General features: G+C 41.1%; 1 protein-coding gene across 3 annotated transcripts; it reads right to left on the reverse strand.

The window, feature by feature from the left end:
* Positions 1 to 2,170: 2,170 nt before the first annotated feature.
* On the reverse strand, positions 2,171 to 24,938 carry waslb (WASP like actin nucleation promoting factor b). Of its 3 annotated transcripts, XM_034862944.1 has the most exons (11): positions 24,510 to 24,938; positions 17,064 to 17,198; positions 16,695 to 16,781; positions 14,758 to 14,854; positions 12,980 to 13,003; positions 8,941 to 9,124; positions 8,180 to 8,222; positions 6,684 to 6,837; positions 5,429 to 5,976; positions 5,230 to 5,338; positions 2,171 to 4,574 (listed from the first exon to the last, which is right to left on the reverse strand). In XM_034862944.1, the coding sequence occupies exons 1-11, from the start codon at positions 24,612 to 24,614 to the stop codon at positions 4,513 to 4,515; spliced, it is 1,548 nt and encodes a 515-aa protein (XP_034718835.1). In that variant the 5' UTR covers positions 24,615 to 24,938; the 3' UTR covers positions 2,171 to 4,512. The 3 variants fall into 3 exon arrangements, with proteins under 3 accessions (XP_034718835.1, XP_034718836.1, XP_034718837.1); XM_034862945.1 differs by lacking the exon at positions 12,980 to 13,003; XM_034862946.1 differs by lacking the exons at positions 12,980 to 13,003; positions 14,758 to 14,854; positions 16,695 to 16,781; positions 17,064 to 17,198; positions 24,510 to 24,938 and adding an exon at positions 10,145 to 11,382.

Below are 24,938 nucleotides of genomic sequence, written 5' to 3' on the forward strand. Positions count from 1 at the left end.
AGACGGGTTGAGGGATGTGAGCTATTAGCATCCTAATCCTGGTCCTGTATTTGTTGATGTGTCTTGGAAGAACTCCCTAACTCCTAAATCTACAGTGCAGCTGTTTAAAGCAGCTTGGTCAAGGGCTCAAGGGTGGCAACAATGAGAAAACTATGATTACATTATGGCAAATCATTTCCCAAAGTATACCACAGAGTGATTTCCCACCACAGAGGCTTTTCATTAATCAAAACATTGAACAAAATCTTCTTTGTAGAAAGTTTACAATTGCACTATGTTGGTGTTGAACGAATGACCAATTATAGTAGTGAAAATGACAGCATAGATCATTTTGCAGACTCGCATGTTGATGTTTTTAAGTACTTGTGGGAAGTTTTAACATTAAAAATCCGGAGATATGACTGCTCACCTGAAACCTTTTTAACATAGGGAGGTACCAAATTGAAATAATCATTTGGTGATCTCATCCAACCTTAAACAAGATTTGGACAGAACTGAGACAAGCTCCCATGCAGTGTCCAATCCTAATGCCGAAAAGCTGTATCCTCAATGGCCTTCCCAAGCACAGCAGCTCAGTATGTACAACGCATTCCTTACTGACTGAGTGTCCTAAGAATAAAACTTCCTCTACTTAAGTACAGCACTTTCTTGTGTCTGTTAAACTGTCAGGGGGCTCCTTCCATAAAATGTAGCGACTTCCTGCTTGTTAATGAGGTATCTGCTGTCAGGGTGGTCACTGCATTCCTTCCCAATGTATGGGTGCAGAGTTGCCGTTTTATACATTAAAACTATATTACTGTGCTAATGTTTAAGCCGCCAAAACTCTAAAATGAAAATCTAGCTTCAAGTTTACTAAAAAGGCAGTATCACCAGTAACACTTACCTAAACAAGCAAGGATCTGGACATCTGGCTGTATTGTGACAGTAACAATAAGTTTTTATTTAATGTTTATAATTATGGATGCAAAGAGTTGCAAACTTTTTTCATCACAGGTGATGTGATATTGTAGCCTGCTATTAGAGCTGGACGATATGGAGAAGATCAAATAACACAATATTTTCAATCAAATACCTCAATATCGATACCGCAACAATATTGTAGTGTTGACTATTGGCGATTTCACAAAATATTTACACAATGCAATTTTTGATAAATAATCATCAGTAATATGGATATGAATATGGACTGAGTGGTTAAAGGCAAATAATAGAAGAGTTACAACAGTCTGGTAAATGACATCACTTTACTGTAATGCAACCTTTAAAACCAGAAAACAATGACACTTATGCCATATTACGAAGTAAGGATATCCAAAATCTAAGATATCAAGTCTCATATCACCATATCGACATAATATCAGTGTCTTGTCCAGCCCTACTTGTTGATATACTCATTAACAAGTTTCATCAGAATAAAGGTCAACAATGAGTGTAACAATTGACAGAGTCAAAATAAAAATAGTGCTCTGTCACTTCTATAAATGCTTTTGTTTGTTAGTGTGTGTGTATTTTATGTGTTGGTCAGGGGTGTTTGTGGAAAGTGTCATACCCGCTCTAATCCCTCTCATAAACTCCTGCAAAGAGAACAGATACAGCGTGTCTCTCAGCTGATGTGGACAATCAGCTATAAATAAATGGTAGAGGCATAGAATTGTTGTGGTCATTTATGTAATGGTCACCCTCATTACAGAGTCAGTTTTTGAAGTAACTTCTTAAAATATTGAATGGCCATACTTATGCTTTGTCCCTCACTAACCTAGTTTTCATTTCTCCCTGGCTCACTGGGTGAAATGGAACGATAATCCTCTGCTCAGCTGTTCCCAGATCTATCCAACTCCCTGTCTGGCTGTGTATTGCAGGTGATGACACACATACGTGCACGCGCCGGCACGCACGTGCGCACACACACACACACACACACACACACACACACACAAGAGGGTACTCTTACACAAGTTCAACAAAGTCTGTGCACATCAGTACCAACATCAGGGTACTAATCTTTAAACATCTTGCAACCGTAACAAGTTACATTTCTAAACCCTATACACAAAAATAAACCCGAATTTTCAATCCCCCCGAAATTACGAGTCCTAAAAACAAAGTCTCAGGAATAAAAATGTATTATGTAACAGTTTGGTAAGGTAAAGGAAGCCCAAATGCCAGAGTATGTAAATATCAACCTTTTATTTGAGTGTACAATGTAAGGGTTCATTGTTTGTCAAGCCTCATTGATAAGGCTTGGCGTCTTATTAACCGAGTCACCTACAGAAGCTAATATTAGCGAAAACATGGCTATGATTTCCCCCAAAAATATCTTTATATTCAACAAGAGGTCAGTTCTGACATCAACAAGTAGCAATTTGTCTCGCAAGGACAGAATTTAAAGACACCAACATTCCTTTTTTGCTAACTGTCAAAGAGTGGAGAAAAAAACATTTTGACATTTTTTCTGGGTATTTGCTCCACTGTGGTAAAGACGTTTCTGCATTTCTGCTCTTCCGCAATATAGACATGCCAGTTGTTAGCATGTGTAAAATGCTTACGTGGCAGCTGTAGAGAAATCCTGAAAGGTCAAATGTTTGACTCTTAAAAGGAAAAAGGGGTTGAAAAAGGGGTTAGCAGCTCTGGTGCCCGTCAATACGAAGACTTAAAGTTAGACTAGCACTTCTGAAAGAGCAATTTACACATTTTCCTATTCCAAATGAAAAGTTAAAGGTCATTCGCAATAAAATGCACTCAAAAGGATTTGCTGCTACGGCCTTTTTTGGTTTGGGATGACCATTTAGGATATGCTGGCTAATGTTAGCTAACTTTAGATAGATATTGCTTAATCCCCCCCCCCAATTTGTAGTACTGTTATAGTATGGTTTCAGCATTTTTCCATAACTGTCACTTGTATCTGCAGTAGCTATCTTTGCTTTGAAGAGAGCCACATGTACTCTGGCCGCTTAGCAAAGTACAGAGTGATTGCTGAAATAACAGCTACATATAGGTTATGTTTTCAAATTTGTACTTTGTTTTAAGCCAGACTAGATGGTTTTACCACATAGACAAGTCGGTTGTCTTATCAGAAATCTTATTTTCAAATCCTTTTTTAAAAATTGTTAAGGATTGTCCTTTAAATATACACAAAGCCAGAATTATTGGTACATATTACTTGGTTAGGATGAAATACATTGCAGATGAAGGAATGCCTGGAATGATTGACCACTGTCGTTTTTTTATTTTATTAGAGATTCCTATATTACCTCATAATTTACTAGTTGTTCAAGAAAATATTGATACTGGCCATGAAATTGTGTCAGCGCTTGGTGACTACAACAGGATAAACACTACTTCTGTCCAGCTGTTTCTGTACAGGAACTTAGCATATGGACCCATTAAAAGCATCAGGTGTGTAAAACTAAAATGTCTTTATTCCTCAAGCGTTACATGATGAATAACCTGATTCAAACAAACAGGCATTTATTAATACTCTGCTTGCTATTGTAAAAATAACAATATAAAAAAAAAATTCAACTGAATCTGTAGTGTGACAGTGACAAAAAAAGAAGAATTCACAGCAGCTAGCCCGCCATAACACTGTGGGTTACTACCTCCATGCGTATACTGTATGTAGTGTCATGGGTAAACGGTAAAAAATGCTTAATGTTCGAGCGCCTTATTATTTAAAGCATATGTATGTTCCACAATGATACAGATCTGAAAATGTCCTGTATACATGCAATGAGTCTCCTCTTTCAATATGTGCAAAAATATAACAAGACTCAAAACTCTGGAGCAAATTTACAGTCGACAGCAAATTAAGCTAAATATTCCTTGTTTTTCCTGGTTTTCTCTCTTTGTTTTAAGAAAATATGAGCGCTAAACTAGGATCATTTGAATAAGTAAAAATAAACTAGAGAGCAATAGGGTATGAAAATATTTCAATCCCCCCCCCACCCCGACGAACAATGAAGACACAACTGATGGAGGACCTGCAAAGCCCACCCTTTAAACAATGACCAAAAGAAAACAAAACATTCAAATCTAATTGCACGTTAATCTCGGGACTGGGTGCGTGAGAGTGACAGGGAGGGAACATGTGTGATGGGAGGCACTAGATATGAAGGATGGCCGAGTGACAGATGGAGGTGATGAACATCGAAGAGTTGTTGACGTGGGAGTAGAAAGAGATGCAGAAAGATGGAGGGAGTAGAACACGGTTAAAATGAGATATGCCACATATCAGAGATGGAGCCAACGGAACAGAGACAGACGTGATTTAGAGATGAAGATACAACAACCTAAGATAGTGAGAATGACTAACATTTACAGATTAAATGAGGTATTGCACAGATTAATAAAAAAAAAAAAAAGCATGAAGGCAACAAAAATATACAGCGAACTGATAGAACATTTACATTTAGAATTTTGAAATTAAAGATTTCATTTTAGAAACAATTTTAGTGTCATGATCATCCACAGGTTGGAGAGAGAGAAAAAAGAAGAAAAAGACACAAAATGTCGCTAGTCCTCCCATTCGTCATCATCCTCAAAGTCCTCCTCGTCTTCATCGTCATCGTCCTCATCTGCAGAAGAGAAGAAGACAATCACATGAAGTGGACTGAAACCAGTTGAAAAGATGTTCTAACCAGCAATGAAATAATAAAATACACTGAGCGAATTATCCTTTTAGAAATCAAACAATCCCACTTCCTTTTCCAGATAAAGTCAGTATGTACTCGCGGAAGCAAGAACTGTGTTTTCCGTCTGTTGAAGAGTAAACATTCACTTTTGTAACTTCTTTGAATCAATGTTATGGGAAGAAAAGTCTCCTCCACTGAGAGGCTTAAAATGGAGGGAAATGAGGAACCTGTGAGGTTATGAGACACTGATGAGGAAGTAGTGAAAATCTGATTTTTATTTGATGTGTCATCTAACATACAGGAAATGACTCAAAGTCAGCGTGTCAAGCAACTGCTCCATTTTCAAAGGTTGAAGAGTTACGGTAAACTTCTCAAAGCACTTGCGCAGCGATAACTTCAAGTCCCTAACACCTACTCAAATTGGACAAAAGCCTCTGCTAAGCAACTGTAATAAAATGTTAAGGAAAGTATGGTAAGTTTTGAACCAATAACTATGTACACATTCCTGTGGATTTCTACTGTGCATGACAGGAGGCAGGGAAACAATAAAAACAAATAATAAGCTAGTTGGGTGCATGGTGACATGGTATGTGTGTACCTGAAGAGTGAATAGCCTTGCTCCGTTTCTGCATCACCTCCATCAGGGCCCCGACGATGCCCGCCGAGGGAGCCGGGGTGGAAGGGGCTGAGTCGGTGTTGTCGTCCCTCTGTAAAGAAGACCGCTTTGGTTAAAGTCCGGGATACAGAGGGGTGCACATTTGATCATGAGGTGTGTCACGTAACCGATGAGTACTGACCGCTTTGAGTTGGATTCCTTGTCGGATTTGGTCCAGAAGTGCGTCTCTGCCGGTGTTGTTGGACACCGGCCTCTCTTTCTGTTCCACCTTCTTCAGCTGGGTGCCTTCTCTGATCTGACTCAGCAGTGCCGGCTTGCCGGTTGAGGGCAGACCGGTGTCCACATCAGCCTCGCTGAGCAGCGGAGGGGCAGGGGGTGGAGGGCCAGGGGGCGGAGGTGGAGGAGGGGGGGGAGGCGGTGCGCCGGTACTGTATGGAGTAGAGGATGAGGGATGAGGTGGTGGGGGAGGCGCCGCATGAATGGAGGCATGGGCAGGTGGAGGGGGAGGCGGGAGAGAGCCTCGGCTGGGAGGCGGGGGAGGCGGAGGAGCGGACATGCCCGGTCGAGATGGAGGTGGAGGAGGGGGCGCAGAGACGGGTGCTCTGGAGGGGGGCGGTGGTGGCGGGGCACCTCGCCCTCTGGCAGGCGGAGGGGGAGGGGGTGCTGAGGTGTGGTGTGGAGGTGGGGGAGGGGGAGGAGGGCCGCCTCTGGATGGAGGGGGCGGGGGAGCTGGGGAGAAAAACAAAAAACAAAACTTGGAAGTTAAAAAGGAATAAAAGAGTTGTAATCATCATTAAGCAGAGTTCACATGTATTTTTTTAATAAGATAATTCCATGAAGAGACAGCAAGAAGATCTGCATTGTCACAAAGGATTTCACAGCACATCTGACAAAAATGCTCATCCGTTTTCCAATTCTCACTCGCGTCAAAGCATCATGCGGTTATATAATCCAGCCACTGGGGGCAGCCCTGTCGCATGTGTCTAACGTTGCTGGCGTCATTGAACACTGTGTAGGAATGCTGTCTCTCCGGTCGGCGACAGAGTCAAACACTGAACTTCAGTAACTGCAAAAACCCTCACACGCTATTACAATTGAATTATTAAATCAATCCCACATAACATGCACAGTCTGTCACAGCAGATCATGCATAGACACGTACCACTCCACCTGGGCGGACCTGGGGATAAAAACCACCACACTAATTAGACTGTCTGTCTGATTTGTTTTGAAATCACCCTTTAAAAACAGATTTCATGGTGTCAAGTGACCTGCAAAGTGTAGTTGGCTTTGGACTTTACAAAAGTGTGGGATCTTTTATTTTTTGTCAATATATATATTTTAAAAAAAGCCTTTCTGCTACTATGTCAGTAGTAGGTAAGTATTTTTTTGAAGGCAGAACACAGTGTGTATTCCTAACAGTCCATCTGCCTCACCTTGTCTCCGTAGCTCATTTTTGACAGCTTCTACGCCTCCTTTCTTCTCAATGAAGTCGTAGATAACCTTTGAGGTCTCCTTGTCCTTCAGCTGAGCCTCGGAGATGCCGCACATATCAAACAGATTCTTCAGCTCTGGGTCCAAGTTATTTAGCTGAGGAAAGAAAACAGAGAATCTCATGCCCTATACGTTGGGATCTGCAGTGTGATTTCACTGAATTTTAATCTGTGTTTATGAGTTTTGCAGCTCAGTAACACATTACGTGACCGCAGATGGGATTAGAAGGGACATTTGAAAACGCAGGATTACACAGTTTGACACTGGGTAGTAGAAATCTGTTCAATAATGTCCATTGGTCTATCCAGGAAAGACAGAGTCTATTAGTTACATTTAATTTTCTCGTTTGTGACGTTACACTGGCCTATGTGAAGATAACTCAAAATGAGACCACTGCGTCAGCCATTATGCTGCCATCTGGTGGAGTGGGGTAACACTACCAGGTTGGCACCCGGCAAGAGAATTAGTTTTCATTAACCCAGATTTGAGTGAGAGATTAAGTGAGAAGAGGTCTGGCCAGGGAATTTTGTAATTATGTGTTACATAAGTTCTTACTTCAACTGTTTTTGTTTTTCATATTGTGCTCGCTTGCCAGCAGAGAAGATGAGAAGAGGAAGAGAAAGCCCCTAATTATACAGTATACTGGTACATTGTGCCATTATGTCCTGTTTCTAGGTTAAATTCCACATTCTGGTGCAGTTACTGCTCTTGGCAGATGATCCTCATTTTCAGATTTGACAATAATACTTATTTCCTACAACAAGTGGTTGCTATTTATGTCCATTGTTTCTATCGTTCAAGTTGACCACAGCTGATGTGCTGTGTTGGATACTTTTTTGGGTGGATTATCACTTAAAAAGGTGGGTGCTTTATCTACAGCATCTATGGTGGAAGAATCGAAAAAAAACAAGAAAACATTTTGGCTGGGAAGAAAAAAAAATACATCTCCATCTTATTTGTGAATCCACTTATTTGTGTTCCAGCTTTAAGCCAAACGATTTGAGAGGTGAGCAAGCTTCCTGCAACTGACGTCACCCATTTAAACCAATCTGAGTCCTTGAAAGCATTGACTTAAAAAAAAAAATTACTAATCATCTGAATTTCATCTTTTTCATTTCCTGACGGAGTAAGTCCTCTGACCTGCATGACATCATACTCATAATCATCCAGCATAATTACTGATGATGCTTTTTGGGAACGGGTCCGTGGATTATGCAGATGCGGGTTGATTCTCTTCCCTGCAAAATCTCCTTGTGTAACAATCCTTACACACGACTTGGCTGAGCAGCTCGGCTTAACATTCGGGAGCCGATATTAAAGCTGAAAAATCTGTCTGGAAGAGGTATGAGTGACTGAAAAACAGAAAAACTAGGGGCCAAGTTTTAAGAATATCCAGAGGTCACATACACATTACATTACAGTCTTGCGTTGCACTTACATCAAAACCTGTATTTGGATCCCATCCTACATGCCCGATGTGCCTGTGAGAGAAGAGGTCAGAGAGAGCATGTGAGATCACATAAAAGAAACTGAGAGGAGATGGCAGAAGATATGTACAGTACGTCCCCCCCCCAAAAAAAAGAGTAGAAACACACAAGATGAGGTTTGTTAGACTGCTGCAAAATTCCAATTTTCCCCCCCAGGTGGCCCATTGGTAACTTGCAGTATCTATAAAAGACTGTAAGGGCATGCAACTGACTATTCCTGAAAGCACAGCACAAATCTCCCTGCATACTACACATTTTATAGGATTCTAAATAAAAAAAACGGCCCGGATGAATTCCTCCACATTCACCAGGGCTTATATGGACATGAGGATATAGGACTCTGCGGCAACATGTCATATTGGAAACGTGTACAATAAACCCAATGACCAACAGTAGCTGTTGTATGGTCAGTTCATATAGACTAATGTTTAATCTGCTTTTGCATCCTGATCTCCATGGAATCACATTCAGATAGACAACCAGACAGTCTGGCAGTATAAGGGCTTTGCTAAAGGATGAACCGCACAAGTGAGAATCAGGACCACCGAGTTACGGCCGTATCATTTTACTATGTAGTGACACATATAGGCTAAAACCTTCAAGGTTTGCAGGATCACTCAACGTGGCATGTTTTACAGTTATAACAAGATGACAATGTTTATCCACCACCTGAACTAAACCCCACCCTACTGGTGTGCCTGTGCTGACTCACTGGAAGTTGCTTGGTGTGCCGATGTCTGCCTTGGTCAACCTCTTCTTCTTCACTTTGCCCTTTTTCTCCCTCTTCTGGAAGGACGAGTGCACAATGTTGTTCACCTGAGAGTTGTTATGGTAACGCTGAACATTGCTGATCTCTGGGTTTTTGATGTCGACGGTGGCCATGGGCAACGTCGGGCCTTAAAAATAACAGAGACTAAAGTTAGGATATACGTGCATATATATAAAATACAGCATGTGGAATGCATGGAAGAAAGTCAGTTTCATTAAAATATAGAGACAAAACCTTGTTGTGGGGTTTCCCACTACATCCCGAGAAGGAGTACTTTTTAAATGTGGAACCTTTTTTACACAAAATAAGAGCTATAAATTATATGTTTGGCATAATTGTGACAATAATGGCATGTTAACTGAACATTTCATTAAAATAAGGACCATGGGTCCAAGTTGAATTCTAAGCATGGGGCTTTTCAGGGCCAGCAGTGCTCCTTCAGTTATGTAATCAGTTATTTAATAGCTATTACAGACTATGTTTGGCCCAGAGAGGTCTGGCAATTTTATTTGGGTTTGTGGGTGTGAAAATACCTTGGAATATATTGAATTACTGCATCAAATCATTACTTTGGTATCTTTTAACTGAAGGACAGAACTGGTTAAGACTGATAATAAACAAAACATTATGACCAAAGCTTACAATGTCATTGAGACATTTTGTTTGGTGAGCCTAATCTCCTCTCCAAATGACAATAATTCTTAAATGAGCTAACTTTTGCAGATTGATCGACATCTCAATTTTATTTAAAACCTTTATTTGTCCAGAAAAGTCTTATTGAGCATCACATCTGGCCTTGACAGGCAGAAATAATGTGTTGGCAAACTAACAACACAAGTAGACAAAACAAAAAGCCATACAGTCTCTGGGGGATGACCAGTCATCACAACCCATTTTAACTGCAATGATGGAGAACAATATTTATGTTAACACAACCATGTAGAGGATAGGATATATTACCTTTTAAGAAAATTGAACTAGACTGGGCACATGCAACCCAGATACACCCATGTCACTTAACTGCACGCGATAATGTGAACTGCTAAGACGCTTTCACAGTTGAACTCCACCAAACAGATCCAGCCAAACAAACGGGCATTTCCAAATCAACAATGAGAGATACCGGTGTCTCAGCTGTACCACATACCTTTAACTCTCTCACTACAGGGACTACAGGGTGTTTTGCTGGGTGAGGGCGAGGCGGACCGCGAGCGTCGCCTTCTCACCCTGTCCCAAATACACCCACCATCCCTTTCCCTGCAGGCGCTCATACTGACACCGAGGAGCATTTTGTTGACCAAGTTGTGAGCTGGCTCTTTCGGGGACATGGAGAGCCGAGAAGGCGGGTCGGGGAACGATGGGTACAGTTCGTCCTGAGGGAGCACCAGGCAGTGTAAAGTGGACAGGCAGCTCCCTGGGCTCAAACCTCCACCTCCTACTGCTGCTCCTCCTCCTCCTCCTCCATTGTCGTCACAATTAAGTTCATCAGAGGGCGCAGACAGGAAGGTGGTGCAGAACATCATGGTAGCAGCTGACTGGGCATGAGCAACGCGGTGAGAACAAGCTCAGATGGAGACACCAAGGAAGATCCTGGCTCAAAGGTAAGTTTGTGGTTCAAAAACGGACTGAGAAGAAGACTTTCTCAGTCAAGAAATAAATATGGTCATCCATCAGGAACAGAGTGCTTTGCCAAAAAGGATCAACTTCCTCTTTAATATGACTTTATAAGCAGATAAAAAGCACAATCCACTAGTTGTCTTTTGTCAGAATTGATTCCAGTCTTCTCAGGGAAAATATTTCTTCTTCGCGGAAACCATAAAAGTCAAGATGATCCCAAAGGTTTCCAAAACGCGACCGAAACTCCACCGCAGTAAAACAGGCCAACTTCTGACTGACTTGGTGCAACAGTTTACTGAATTAATATTCTCAGACATCTGGTGGAGTCTACACACATACTGAGCTGTGACGGCAGACATCCAGTGATGGCATCAGAAGGGAGAAGAGCCAGCCGACACTTAGCCAGCCAAAGTTTACTCTTCCTCTTACATTCCTTTCATCACGGCAACAGTTTTCTTCTATGCAAATTATTCACCAAATTTCTCTTTCCCTGCTTTATCCGTCTGTCTGAGCTCTGCATATTTTTGAGTTGGTTTGCAATCATTTTTCATTCCCTTGACTTTCCATCTCAGCAGGGAGCACTGTCAGATTATCTGGCTCCGATTGGCTCGCTGCAAACATTTCTCCACCCACCTCCACTACAATCTCCTCCCTCTCCCTGCAAAAACACACAAATGGATCTAATCCCAGCAAATCATTCAGGATTTAGTGCTGGGTTTTACGTAACTATTAAAACCCAGCCATGCATAATAATCCCATGTTAATCTAGGGGGGGGAGAGAGAGAGAGAGAGAGAGAAAATGCAAGGAAGGCAGAGCAATAAAGGAGAAAGAAGAAGAAGAGAGAGAAGAATAAAATGAAGAAATTAAATTAGGGAGGGCCCAGAGGGCAGACAGGGACATGATGAGAAGGGGAGAGCTGGAAAGGGCAACAGGAGAAAAGGGCAGAAGAGAGGGAAAAGAAAAAAACAGACTGGAGATGACAGTAACAGAGCTATGATGCTGTAATGGGAAGTTAGCGTGAGACAGATGGAGACAGAAAGAAGATATTCCTGTGGGAGGACAAGGACCAACTCACACACAGAAATGAACTTGTTCAGAAACTGAAACCACGCATGACAAATCAAAGATTGCAACTGGTGACAACATTTTTGCATGACAGTATAATTAGGCGCAGGTAAATGGAACGCGTTCTCTTGAGATGACACTTGTGATCTTAAAAACAGTGACATAAGAGAGAAATAATCCTCGGCTGTAAATGAAGTCAACCATTATCCAACAATGGTTTACAGCATAGCTCTGAGTTACATTGTGCTTTAGGTCCGTCATGTATAACCATATATGGGATGGTGATGGCGCAGTGGATATTACACTTGCCTTTGGTGTGGGAGACCTTCCCACTGCGATACAACAACCAATGTGTCCCTGAGCCAGACACTTAACCCCAGTTGCTCCAGAGGCGTAAGACCTCGGACATATAGAGCAATTGTAAGTCGCTTTAGATAAAAGTGTCAGCTAAATGACATATGGCAATATATGGCATCTGACCACATGTGACCCAAAGTAAAGCATCCTCAGTCCCAGCGCTGTAAAGCTGATCTTAATAGGAGTATCGGCTAAATGTGGAGTTGTTCATTTGTGCACGGCTGAAAGCGCACATGCAGAATTGTGTGTGTGTGTACACACACACACACACACACACACACACACACACACACACACACACACACACACACACACACACACACACACACACACACACACACACACACACACACACACACACACACACACACACACACACACACACACACACACACACACACACACACACACACACACACACCTCAATGTTTTTCATGGGAATGTTATTTTTGTTGTTTTGAGTTGTTCCTTGAGCATTTTCACCTCTATCTACAATTTGTCTTTCCACTGAATTGTGGGAAAAAAGTGTACATCAACATCACACTCACATCTAATGTTTTTAGTGTCAATACGGACTGCTTTGTGTAAACTGTGTGTCCCTTTATAAACACACCTGCTTAAAGTTAGTATGCTGTATTCTGATGGGACACAGCTGAAAAATGTAAATACATTGTTGACAGCTGTTGATTTAGTTGACAATAGGTGAAATGTATTAGTCTGTATTTGTATAATAAATCATTCTTGATGTTTCATACATAGAATATGAACGTACTTTTCTCAATGTTAGGAACTCAAATAGTTTTGTATTGTTGCCAAGTAGAACACAAATCTCAATGATCCTGAAAGTTCACCCATCTGACTACATACCAAACACAAATGTTGCCAATGCCGTCAGACACAGGTCTGATTAGCTTCTTCGACAGTAAACAGTGGATAACATACCATTTGGAGGGTCGCGTCTTTTCTCTGTGAACACAGACAAATGCAATCATTACAATCCTGTGCTCGGTAGTGGGTTGTTGTTAGTGAGAAGCGAAGATGTGCGCGTGAGTCAGAGTGCAGATGTGCAAAGAGAAGAGAGCTCATTGGTTTGGAAGTGTGGAGATCGGCAGGATAGTGCATGGAGTGCACAAAACGGAGAGTTATTTGAAAAGATTGCTAAGCAAAGTGTTTAGTTATCCTGAGAACGACAGACAGACACTAGGCCTGCATGATTCGGGTAAAAATATGAATCACAATTTTTTTTAGCTTAGAATTGATATCACGAGTTCTCACAAAGTGTAATGTTTAGTGCACACATGAACCAAGGGAGAGCATTTTTTAAATTTACATTGCGAACAGGGTGAATCGAGATTGCGATTTTATAAGGATTAATCATGCAGGCCACACCCACCACCACACCTTAAGTTTTCCAATAAATAAAGATCAGACAAAGCCTTCAAGATAGGATTAGACACCTAATCAGGCAAAGGGGTGAAAGTAGAAAAGATGAAAAAAGGATCCGTTTGAGGGGTCGGGAAATGACCAGCAGAAGAGGAAGGAGGAAGACAGACGGTCTTAATCAAGCAAGGGATGATGAAAGTTAAGGCCTGAGTGCCACTAATACATTTAAAATTTGCATCTGCGTCTTCCATAAACATTGTGTGGCAATTGAATTCTCAGTCTGTGTGGCTCATTTCCTTGGTTAGATAAGATAGAAGTTATAATGCAAAACAATACGTTGTATGATTGCCTTTTAGTTTTGCAGTCCCAAAGTCTAATCGTTGGTGCTGGAGGAAAACCATGTTCAATACATGACACGCCACCTCTAGAAATAGTATGCCCATGAGAGACACATTCATTCTCCCAGCTGCTCATTTTAACCTGGAATTGTAGTGCCCCCCTTGGGCCAGTCAGTAGATTTGATTAAAGCCCTGGGTGCAGTGTTGGGATGTTTTGCTAAAAAGAATCTGGTGGTCTCTGAGTAGTTATCATAAACATTTGAAAGAAAACAGAGTCCTCCCGCTGACTGGAAGCAGTTTCTGTGACAAAGGCACAAACTGGCTTAAAGGTTTTTTTCACAAATTTCATTTGAGCACCTTAATGACTAAGTTTGAAAACGGGGCTCTGTCTTTTCAAAGGGTCTAAGAACTGGGAAGAGATTGCAGATGATCAGAAGAAGAAGATCTGATAGAATAGGATATAGTAACAGACCAAGGCAAGAAAAATCCACAATCATTTTCAATACATGACACTCGGGTGAAGGACTGGTTTTAAAAAAAAAAACTAAAATGTTGGGCCTGGAGTACATCTCACATGCCAGCTGGAATACATTGTTACATTCAGTCCCGTGCCTCAGAATTCATTTTGTTCATGTATTGAAGTTCAGAGTGTTTTTTTGACCCAGTTCTGTGTGGTAGAGTGCTGTAAATAATGACAAGCTTAGAAATTAATTTAATCTTGTGCTCACACTAGTCAAGCCAAAACCTCTAATTGCACCTTTTAACAAGGCACACAAACCATTCCTGTATTATTGCTAAATTCATTATTTTGAAATCGTTTCATCCCTGCAGTAAAATGGTTTGATTTGAAATAAGATTTTTTTTTTTTTTAATTTTAAAGATGGATTATTTTAAAAACAAGATAAAAGTTTGTTAAACGTGTCATTTTTTCAGCAAGTTAGGTCAGTAGGAACAGCAGGTTTGTAGGTTAGAGTGTCGGCAGCAGGAGTTAGTTGGTACCAGATTTCCTCTGTCTTCTCCCAATTAGATCTGTCACGTGGCTACGAAAACGCTTGGTCTCCTCCTCACTGGCAAAGTTCAGACCCACTTGGCATGTCTGGAAAAACAGAGAGCAAGCCAAAGTTTGTAAAAAAATAAAAATAAATTAAAAGGGAGTTAATTTATTTATTGTCAGGAGCCAACTACCAACCTAACTACCTCATATCCTTTGATTAAATTTCCAAACCATGATGTGCATACGTCCCAGTCTTATCACCAAAATCAGCAGTCCCACGTACCTCGGGGTCAGCTGGAGTCTGAGTCCACAGTACCCACCCACTAAGATGTTTGCTCCACGAATAAAAGTGTCACAAGAAGGGCTTTAGATGTGACTTGAAGTTAGGACTTTTACAAACAATGTTGTTTGACATGATGGGAATAGATGTCAAATTGTCTTTGGTGGACAATTTGACTCACACGTGCTTCTAATGGCAGTTTAACAATAGATTTTCTGCATAGACATGTTGCAGAATCATAAAAAGAAAATTCTCTGTAGCAAACTAAGACTTGTGTATACTTGTTTTGTTGAACATAATCATCCTCATTAATAAACCGTTTCAAATTCAAAGACTTCTTTTAAGTGCTTTTCAAATCCACTTCTTGATTCCTGAAAACACAATTTGGAACTAGGCCCATTGTGAACGTGTCAGTGCAGCAGGGGTGGGAATCTCGGGGCAACTCCCGATTTGATTCGGATTCAGGAGCAAACGATTCATTTATGTACTTTTCCAATGCGTGATTTTAAAATATATACATATAAATTTGAGTTTTTTTTAGATTTTGACATTTATTCGTTTCAATATTTTGTAGTCATTCCATGCTTAAGCCTTAAACATGCTCATAGCAATCTTCCATGTCAGAGGCTCAGTCATGTTTAAAGGTGGATAACTGGCTTCTTAGAACATGATGGTGTTCAGATGTAATGTGATAAAATGGACAAACAGCCTTTATGTGTTTTGCCTAATTATTTTATGTATGTCTAATGAGATCAGGTGAATAAATACAAAATGTTTTACTTTTGGTCATTTTGTGTGTGCTTTTTACACCCATCATCTTTCCATCGCTCTGTTTTCTGTTTGTACATGTCTGGGGACAGTAACTTTTAAATAAAAATCAACACAAATTTTAAAAAAATTATTTACTTTTAATAATCAATTATTGACTTATCAGAATCGAGCATCGAATCATTCTAGAGAATAGCGATGCATCGAGGAATCTATTTTTTTCCCACCCCTACAGTGCAGGTGTGTAGTGCTTTTCCTCGCCACTGTTGCACTGTTGCTTGCTCTGTAGGAAACTACTGGAACTGTTGGGTCCTTGTGGATTCTGGAATGTGGTCTAGACCTGCTCTATCTGTAAAGTGTCTTGAGATAACTCTTGTTGTGATTTGACACTATAAATAAAATTGAGTTGAATTGAATAGTGTTTAAAACGTGGCAGACAGGGGCTTTTTGTTTGGCTGAACAAACAGAGGAACCCTTGTGAATCAGGTTCAGGTTTACTTTACAAGGGACCGAACAGTTTTTGCACCACTCAGAAAGAAGAGTCTTGGAGAAAATGTCTTTAAAAAGCAATGGCTAAGTGTTGTTAATTGACTTGCTAAGTTTTAAATGTAATACTTTATCTTCTTTGATGACTCTTTGATGATATCAGCGGCTCAATGATGTGATCTCTGCTGATCTCTAATGTGTAGACCTTGATTGCATGAGAAGCAGACACTGATGTTATCTTAAACAATACTGCTTCCCTCCGTCTCCCTCCCCATCTACATGTTCATGAATAGATTTAAATCAACCTAAAAATGAATATACATATATGTCTGCGACCAAATCTGGGTGATGACTTAGAATACAGATGATCAGAAATAACAAGAGTAAGCAGTCGAGAGGGAAACTCACATCTCCAGCAAATGTGATGAAGTAAGGTTTGGGGAGGTAGATGCTGAAGTTGTTGTACAGCTCCTGTTCAAACATCGTCTTGCCATCCTGTGGAAAAACACAAAGAATAAATACAAATTATAACAACCTATAGTACAACAAATAGCTTAATGCTACAGGTTCTGAATAAGCCAACATCCCACAGATTCTACTGTGTGGCTATAACTAATAAGGTTGTCATGAATATCACAATGGCGGTGCACCATCACTGGATAATAGTTGTGGTTGAGTATTCATCAGCTGCCAGCTACTACAGTGCAGAACCACAAAGATGTGACTCATCAACGTGCAGAAGCGCTCGCTGCTTTGTTGTTGTTGTTATTTACTGACCTTGATGTCCAAGACCCTGATGAAGTAGGATCGTAGGGGGTTGTCTTTGACCAGACAGGCCACCCCGCAGCATCTCTTGGTCCAGCTGGAGTTCCTATCTGCTGTGAACACCTGGACCACTGCTGAAGACAATGACTAGAGAGAGACAGAGGGAGAGAGGGAGAGATTGTCAGACTTTTCCTGTGTTGCTTAATGGATGCTACATAAGCAGTGTGTTTGTGTAGCCATATAAATGTATCTCACAGCAGTTTTAAGACAGCACACCACAAGATGGTAATGTAATCAAATGCATACGGTACTAACAGAATCTAAACTGCTTATTTCCTATTAAGCCAATGAATTGATTAAAACTTAATGTAGTTTGAGCTACAAGGTTGTTGTTAACTAATCCCTTATTTGAATCTGTCAAGCCTGTGTTGACAAAACTCAAGATCTGGGAGCAACGATGCTGGCGATACAGCACTGCGTCAGTCTGTGTGTACAGTACAGCATTCCACCGAGGTTTAAAAAGATCACATCAGCCACAGAATTCCCAAACTCCTTGGTCAGCGAGCTGATTTCTTTTCTATTTCCAATTGATTTTTGGATCATTGCCTCCTCTGTGCTACTTCCCCAAGCCCATCACTCAGATATTAAGTAAAGCCCACCATCTTTAAAAATGTTCCAAATGGTAAAATGTTTTTTTGGGAGGAGCCAATAATCAAGAAGTGCATGGTATGCACATCAGGCAAAATTAGGAGCCGCCTTTTTTTTTTCTAAAGAGATTTATTGTACATATTTCAGGACAAAGCCATAATATCTAACAAATACTAAGTGGCCTGTCATCGGCTTGTATTTAGGCAGAACTCAAAACTCAATATCTTGCAGAAACTGGACTCATCATGCACTGAACAATAATCCTAACATGATCAATTATGGTTGTTGTAACATGCTGTGTGCTTTCCAGCTGCAGGCACTGTGAGATATGCAAGGATAAAAGGAAGCAATGAGGGGGGGGGGGGGGGGGGGGGGGGGGGGGGGGGGGGGGGGGGAATCAACAACTGTGCAGCTTTGTGGCAACGTTGGAACAAGGTGTTAACACAGCATTTTGCAGAAAGAGTTTCCAAACAAATATGGTTACATCCTGAAATTGCCCTGACCTAAATCTCTTAGAAAATCAGTGGAATGATCCAGACACAGCTGTTCACACATGTTCTCCAACTAAACTGCCTCAGGTTGAGTCTGTCTCTTTGATAATGTAGGCCTAAATTCACAAACAAGAGCACATTTTCAAACCTAACCCTACCTGAAATGGGCCTAGAAGGGCAGGCTAGGATCAATGCCTTTAATGAGAGTGTGTGATGGTCAGCATGAAAGTATAAAGACATAAGCACACTAACAGTGACTCTGTGAGGGTCAAGTTGCTCTGCCCTGCAGCTGTCGGGAAACAGTCCAATGCCAAATGACAAATATGACCGTGAGACATTAAGCAGAAGGAAATCCATGAGACTACAGAGATGAGACAGGTCCAAATCAATTTTATCACTATATTACTGTATGTAACACATGTATGTTTAATAAACAATAGTCTTGCTTCCCACTGGTGAGAGCAAATGTGCACTTAAAATGAAGTGAGTAAGTACATGCTGCATACCAATATTTAAGCACATGCAAAGTAATTTAAGATAGATCAAAACTAACGAATGAACCACAGCCAAGTATTATCGTATTGAGTTTAAGACTCTGCTTTAAATGTTACATCATCAAATAAAAATACATGTAGTTTAGTTGTGTAAGGCTGGGGAAGCAGTGGGGTTAAAGACAAAGACTGTCACTCTGAGACCCAACTTTCTACTGACTGACTCTCACATGCATGCACGCACATAAGACCAGGTCAGACTAGCACCGTTGTAACGAGTTGCTGCAGGGGTTCACTCACACTGAGGGGCCCTGGTTCACAGTCATTAGCACACAGATGAAATAGCACCTACAAGGGAAATGCCTAGTGATCTTCTGGGCCTTTTAAAAACTTTATAGTTCCAGGAAGTACTGCATTCTTTAAGATGACAAACCAAGCCCTTGAGTTGTAATTAAATTTAATGTTTGACTGAAGCAGATATGCAGAGGCAGAAAAGCAGCAAGACACTTGCTCGTTTGACTGGTCCAGAAGTCAGCAACCATTCAGTTGTAGATTCAATTTACCCTTTTCAACCTTAGGAGAGATTCCTGTCCCTAGTACTAATATGGATTATTGGAGAAAGAAAAACGGTGTTTGCCTACATGAATCCGAGGAGTCCGAATGACAAGGAGTCAAGACTTAAATAAATTCAGAACCTGCAGGTTGACTTTCTGAGATGCTGCAAAGGTTCCTAAAAAACATGTTTCGACAGCAGGAAAGGGTATTTTGATATAATTTCATATAGGAAAGTAGGTTTTGCAGCAAAGTTGCATGACTAACTAACTATTAATATGCACACAATACAGGCAACATGAGGTAACAGAATAACACTAGCACATGCAGAGGAGCCATTACACAGATGGTGTGTGAATCAGAGTGCAACCTTGCAGAAGGAATTATGCTGCAGAACATCAACCTATCAGTATATTCTCCCACAGTATAGATTTCAATTATATAGCTCTCTCCAACTAGTAGTTGACAAGCATGCTACTCAACCCAGCATCAGAGAGGATGTTGGTTTTTAACACAGCATGTACAAGATATTCATATTTGTATAAACCATTTAGCTTCTTAGCAGTATTACAGCTTGTTAGGATTTGGATTAGAAATTCTTGAATGTAGATTTTTTTTAAATCTATAAAAAAATATGATAATGTGAATTGTACTTAATGATGGAATTTCTTTGTAACAATGGCTGTAATGGTGTCCAGGCTCTGAGACCCCGGGGCTTTGTCTGCCCATGGAGCGCTGATTGTTCCTGACAGGGCCAAAGGCTGCAGGAAGTGGAGCTCCGTCTATGGCGTCATCAAAACCCGACATAAAAACATTCACTCTTACATTCACACTCTCTCACGGATACATTCTCTGTCTCTTACTTGTTCTCCAACACGATCAGTTTCTACATAGTTCTGCTGCAATGATAAAGCCAGGGCTTTTCCTGCACCCCCCGAAAGAGGTTTTACCCAGCGTCAAAAAAGGAAAATCACAAGCACCAAGATGAAAAGAATTAGGAATAAAAACAGCAATTCAAATCCTCTCAAAATGTGTTTAAGAGTAACTTACCAAACAACCGTTGGACAAGCAGAACATAAACTTGAATCTGAGAGCGTATTTTGGTTTTATCTCCAGAGTCAGGTTGTGCCAAACCCTCCCATCATTTATTTAAATATGAATATTATTTTTTAACCAGTTTCGTTATTTAGGGTTTTATTTACTCAAGCATCATATACATTTCTGTTTTGTCAAATTGCCAGAAATAACAGGAAAATGCTTAGGTTTCGGTCAAATAAAGTAACACAGACTGCTTGAATTTAATGTCCACGGACCAATCATGCGTACTGCCTTGTGTAGCTTCCCCCCCACACACACTACTTTAGTTTAAAAAAAGTCAGTCATTAAATTATTTGCTAAAGGGGAGGAAGCTGTGTCCAAAGTAATAACGTTTTAAACATTTATTAAATAAGGACAGCATTATTTTAATGTTTACTCTTTATTGATTACCATGCACTAATGGAGAGATGTCAGAGTGAGTGGGCTGCGAATGCTGAACAGGTGCCCTGAGTGGTTGAGGGGGGTTTGGTGCCTTGCTCAAGAGCACCTTGGCAGTGCCCAGGAGGTGAACTGGCATCTCTCCAACTACCAGTCCAAACTCCGTACTTTGGTCCGTACGGGGACTTGAACCAGCGACCCTCCTAGCCCCACTCCCTACGGACTGAGCTACTGCAGCCACCCCATTAATAGTTAGATGTGAGAAATAAAGCACAGAAAACTGTGAAACATACATGTTCACACGTTTTGGGAAACGCAAATTATCAGGCCCAATTGTGAACTAAATATTTGGGCAATCAGGAGCTTGTGATTACTTTCTTTACGCAGCGAGTCTAGAAACTGCCTTGAAGAAGACAGAGTTTTATTCTGATGGTTCTGTTTGCAGAAACTGCTCACTTAAGTCCTTCTTGCTTTCTGAAGTGTGAACTGTAGCTGATGTTCTAATTTGAATGTCGTCCATCAGCTGTTCCATATTGGCACAAATTAGGCCCTATTACACCTCTTCACAAGCTCTTCCAGAGAGAAAGCGAGTTAAAAGGTAGGAAGGAGTGGGAAGAAAAACAAGACCGGATCAGTGGCTGACGCAGACAAAGGGACAGTGTAGATGTAAGAGAGGAGGGAAGTGATGTACAGTAAGAAAAAAGAATTTTGGAAGAGATGCAAAGATGGGTTTGAAGAAGGGCTGAAAGAGAAATTAGAACGACAGAAAATGAGGGATACGAGCAGATGACATAAAATGAGCAAACGTGAATGAGACTAAAAGAGAGTAAGAATGCAGAGAATGAGGGTAAAGTGGGGGAAAAGAGGAGTCATGTTCCACTTCTCCAGCACAGATCACCAAAGGAGGCCGACCACGGGACTTCCTGTAGGACAGGACTGCTGATCAGGCAGTCTACAGACACACACACACACACACACACACAGTGTGAATTGGACCCCTTCCACCTCTTGCCCAGTCAGACAGCGTTGCTGATGGTGAAAGCTGCCGAAGGAATACCAATGAGTAAAACTAATGAGGAAGACCACTGTGTACCTGTGTGGGTCCCTTTTTCTTGATGCATGTGTGTGGCGGCAGACACACGGTGTGTGTTCAGACACTTATAATGCAGGTGGAAACACTTTCATGTGATTCCTAAGTTACACAACAAACCATAAACGTCAGGATTCGTGTTCTCTGTTATGTATGTTTTTTTGGAAAAATCTAAGATTCAAACAATGTCTGATCACACAAATCAGTGGCACTGATTCATCACACAGACTATAAAGAAAGAAAAGTAATCAAATGTATTCCTCAATGATTTGAATGGACACTGTCCAAGCAACAGGCAACAAAAAAATTAAATGTTAGTAGATCAACAATATAAAAGACAACTCCCGAAACAATGCTGTGCAAAAAAAGGTTGCCCTTTGTATCACTGTTAAAATAAAATCTCCTTCTTAACTGCTAAGATCTGAAGCAGACACACAGGCTAGGTGAGCTCAGCTAATTTCAAAGAATTGGCTAGTATACAATACAGTACAACAAACTAAGTAAAGGTGACCCTGTGATTTTGACATTTTCTGCATAACTGCCAATAAGTACATTAAATAAAGCCCAATTACTCAGCCAGCCTCAAAAACACTGGTGGGCATTCTAATTAGACTAGAGGTTTTCAATCTCTCTCTCCCACACAAGGACTGCCTCTCCCAAACTCTCTCTGAATGCAAAGACGTGTACTAACATACGAGAGCGTGGGACTGTGAGGAATGTTCCTGATTCCAAGTCTGTCACATGCTGAGTGACCCATTTACCAGAATGCCAGAGGAATGTCGTCATTTGATTTTTAAACAGGTTATAGGTGTAGGAAGACACGCCTCGGAAACTTGTAAAGGAAGAGGCAGGGCATCCCACCATGTGATCACATACAGGCCTGACATAATGTGCCATGGGAGAGGTAGCCTTTCAAAAACATGGGCATACACACAGGATCCTTACATGCAAAGAGCATGACTGGGTTCCTGCAATGAGGTGATCCCTATTGGGTTCAACGTCCTGTATGGGTCATAGTCTACACACCATGCAAGAGAAATGCAGATGTACACATGCATGTGTTAAATAAATCGCTTCTTGGACTAACCCATGTGTATACATATGCAAAAAAACAGTTGTATTTTACTTTAATTATCTGACACCTTGACTTGAAACATGTCTTATCAGTAAATGCTCTCAATAGCAGGTGAAGGTGTGACATTCTTTCCAGCTGATATCACCGGGTGACAGTCTTAGCTGATATGGTCAGGGGAATAATACAATTTTCAAATTGTGACAAAATAAATGTGCTGCTAAGAGGAAATTGGAAACGATCTCCCACCCGTTTTCTCATTTTAGCCCTTCTGAACACACACCCTGTTGAGGATAAAGGCTGATTCAGCAACAACCCTCATTGCTACTACTACTGCATCCTACTTTACAGTAAAAGACTTACAAGTTTCATTAATATATTAAGAATGTTGGTAAGATGTTATGTTGCAAGATACACAACACTGCAAGCCACAGTGCCCATCAGAGTATGCATGTGCATTACTATATTAAGCCTATATACTGTCTACCATTCACTCCAATTCCCCGTTTAATTTCACAGGACACCCAGAATATGGATGTGAAAACTAATCACTAGCGATTGCAACTGCGAGCAAAAAAAGTGGAGTCAAATATTTAAAGCCACTCTGGAAGGCAAACATCTTCTTTCAGATGTCCCGGAGTGTGTTAATATTAGTTTTACATGCTCCAACTGTTTATATAGTTGATTAATATTTACCAGCCGGTGAGTACGGTTGACTAGAAAAACGGGGGAACATCCTGTCCTACCTGATCATAAAGATCAAAAGGCAAACATATACATAAAACTGAGATTAAGATATGTTCTTGATGCAGATGCAAATGTCTTGATGCAGCTGCAAATGTGGCTACAATCTACTGTGAATGGGGCTATGTAGCTACAGACACAGAGCACAAGGAGAACATAAAAATGAGTCAGCTGAATTCTACACGTGTTATGTAATATCAGACTCAATCATCTCACAATATTGAGTCGTGACAGTGCACTACTCATCTTGACTGCAGTCACACTTGTGCTACAGCAGGCTGGACTACTGCCTCCTCCTAAAGATTTTGGGACAAAAAAGTCTTGCGTTAGGGGGACTTTTAGCTAGTCAACGTTGTCCTCAACCAAGTCTCATCGGCACATTCTTCTCTATCTTCCCGAAAACAAGCAAGGACCAGCTACATTATGTAATGTTAGTGCAATATCATTGCTTCGCGCTGATGGATTTAACAGCTCCAAAAACCCCGACAATTAACGCCACTCTGCCAATGCTAGGCTTAGTGCAGTCAGGCTACGTGACAACGGCATGTAAGGATTACCTGGACGATTTCAGGTGTGACACGCTTTAAGTTGAGGGCGTACCAGCGGAGGCCGAGGGCTGGAATGAAACTTGCTGTTGCCTAAATGTCACCGTCCCAAACGGGACGTTGAACCCAGTTGCTAACTCCCAGCCCTTCCTCGTCGCCTCGGTCAAAACAAACCGACCTCTGAAGTGTTTCCCAGGGAAACATACGCGTTACCTGCGAAACACACCCTTACACCTCATAGCAATTGCCTTATCTCCCGTCTCGCGACAGGAAACACGGTGCAAGTTAGCTGTATTAGCTTGTTTTCTTAGCCAGCTATCGTACAACAATTTGATGGAAAAAAACTTACCATGCATTTTCTGCCAAGGTAGTTGAAAAGGAATTCATTTTCCTGCGATGTCAGTAGTATCGAACCGACATTTGTTAGCCGCCGTTGTGACGGATGTCCACTCATTATTAGTGTTCAATTTATAAAGTCTGCAACGACTTTGACTCGTTATATGAGATCCAAAAAGATACATAAACAATCCCTCGGTCATCCGTGGCCTTCCTTCGACCCCCCCTTACACCGGTTTGATTTATCCCGGAGGTCCGCAAGACTGGGGTGCCAAAAAAAATGTATGCCGTTTAGGGATGCACTGCGACGTCCCGCTCCTCTTTACAATAAGGTCAGAATTGTAGCGACTGAGCAAAGTAGGACAACCGTAAAAAGTTTCCTGGGAAGTCCGGCCGCCAGAGAGCTCAGAGCCAGTTCCATCCAACATGGCAGAGTACGGAC

The sequence above is a fragment of the Etheostoma cragini genome, chromosome 23, assembly GCF_013103735.1.
Source record: "Etheostoma cragini isolate CJK2018 chromosome 23, CSU_Ecrag_1.0, whole genome shotgun sequence".
Lineage (NCBI taxonomy): Eukaryota > Metazoa > Chordata > Actinopteri > Perciformes > Percidae > Etheostoma > Etheostoma cragini.

Coding starts and splice junctions, on each gene's coding strand:
- waslb (XM_034862944.1), bottom strand. CDS start 24,614: ATGAGTGGACATCCGTCACAACGGCGGCTAACAAATGTCGGTTCGATA. Junction 13,004..14,757: donor GAGAAGACAGAGGAAATCTG/GTACCAACTAAC, acceptor CTGTGTTCACAG/AGAAAAGACGCGACCCTCCA. Junction 6,838..8,179: donor ATCCAAATACAGGTTTTGAT/GTAAGTGCAACG, acceptor TTCTTTCCTCAG/CTAAATAACTTGGACCCAGA.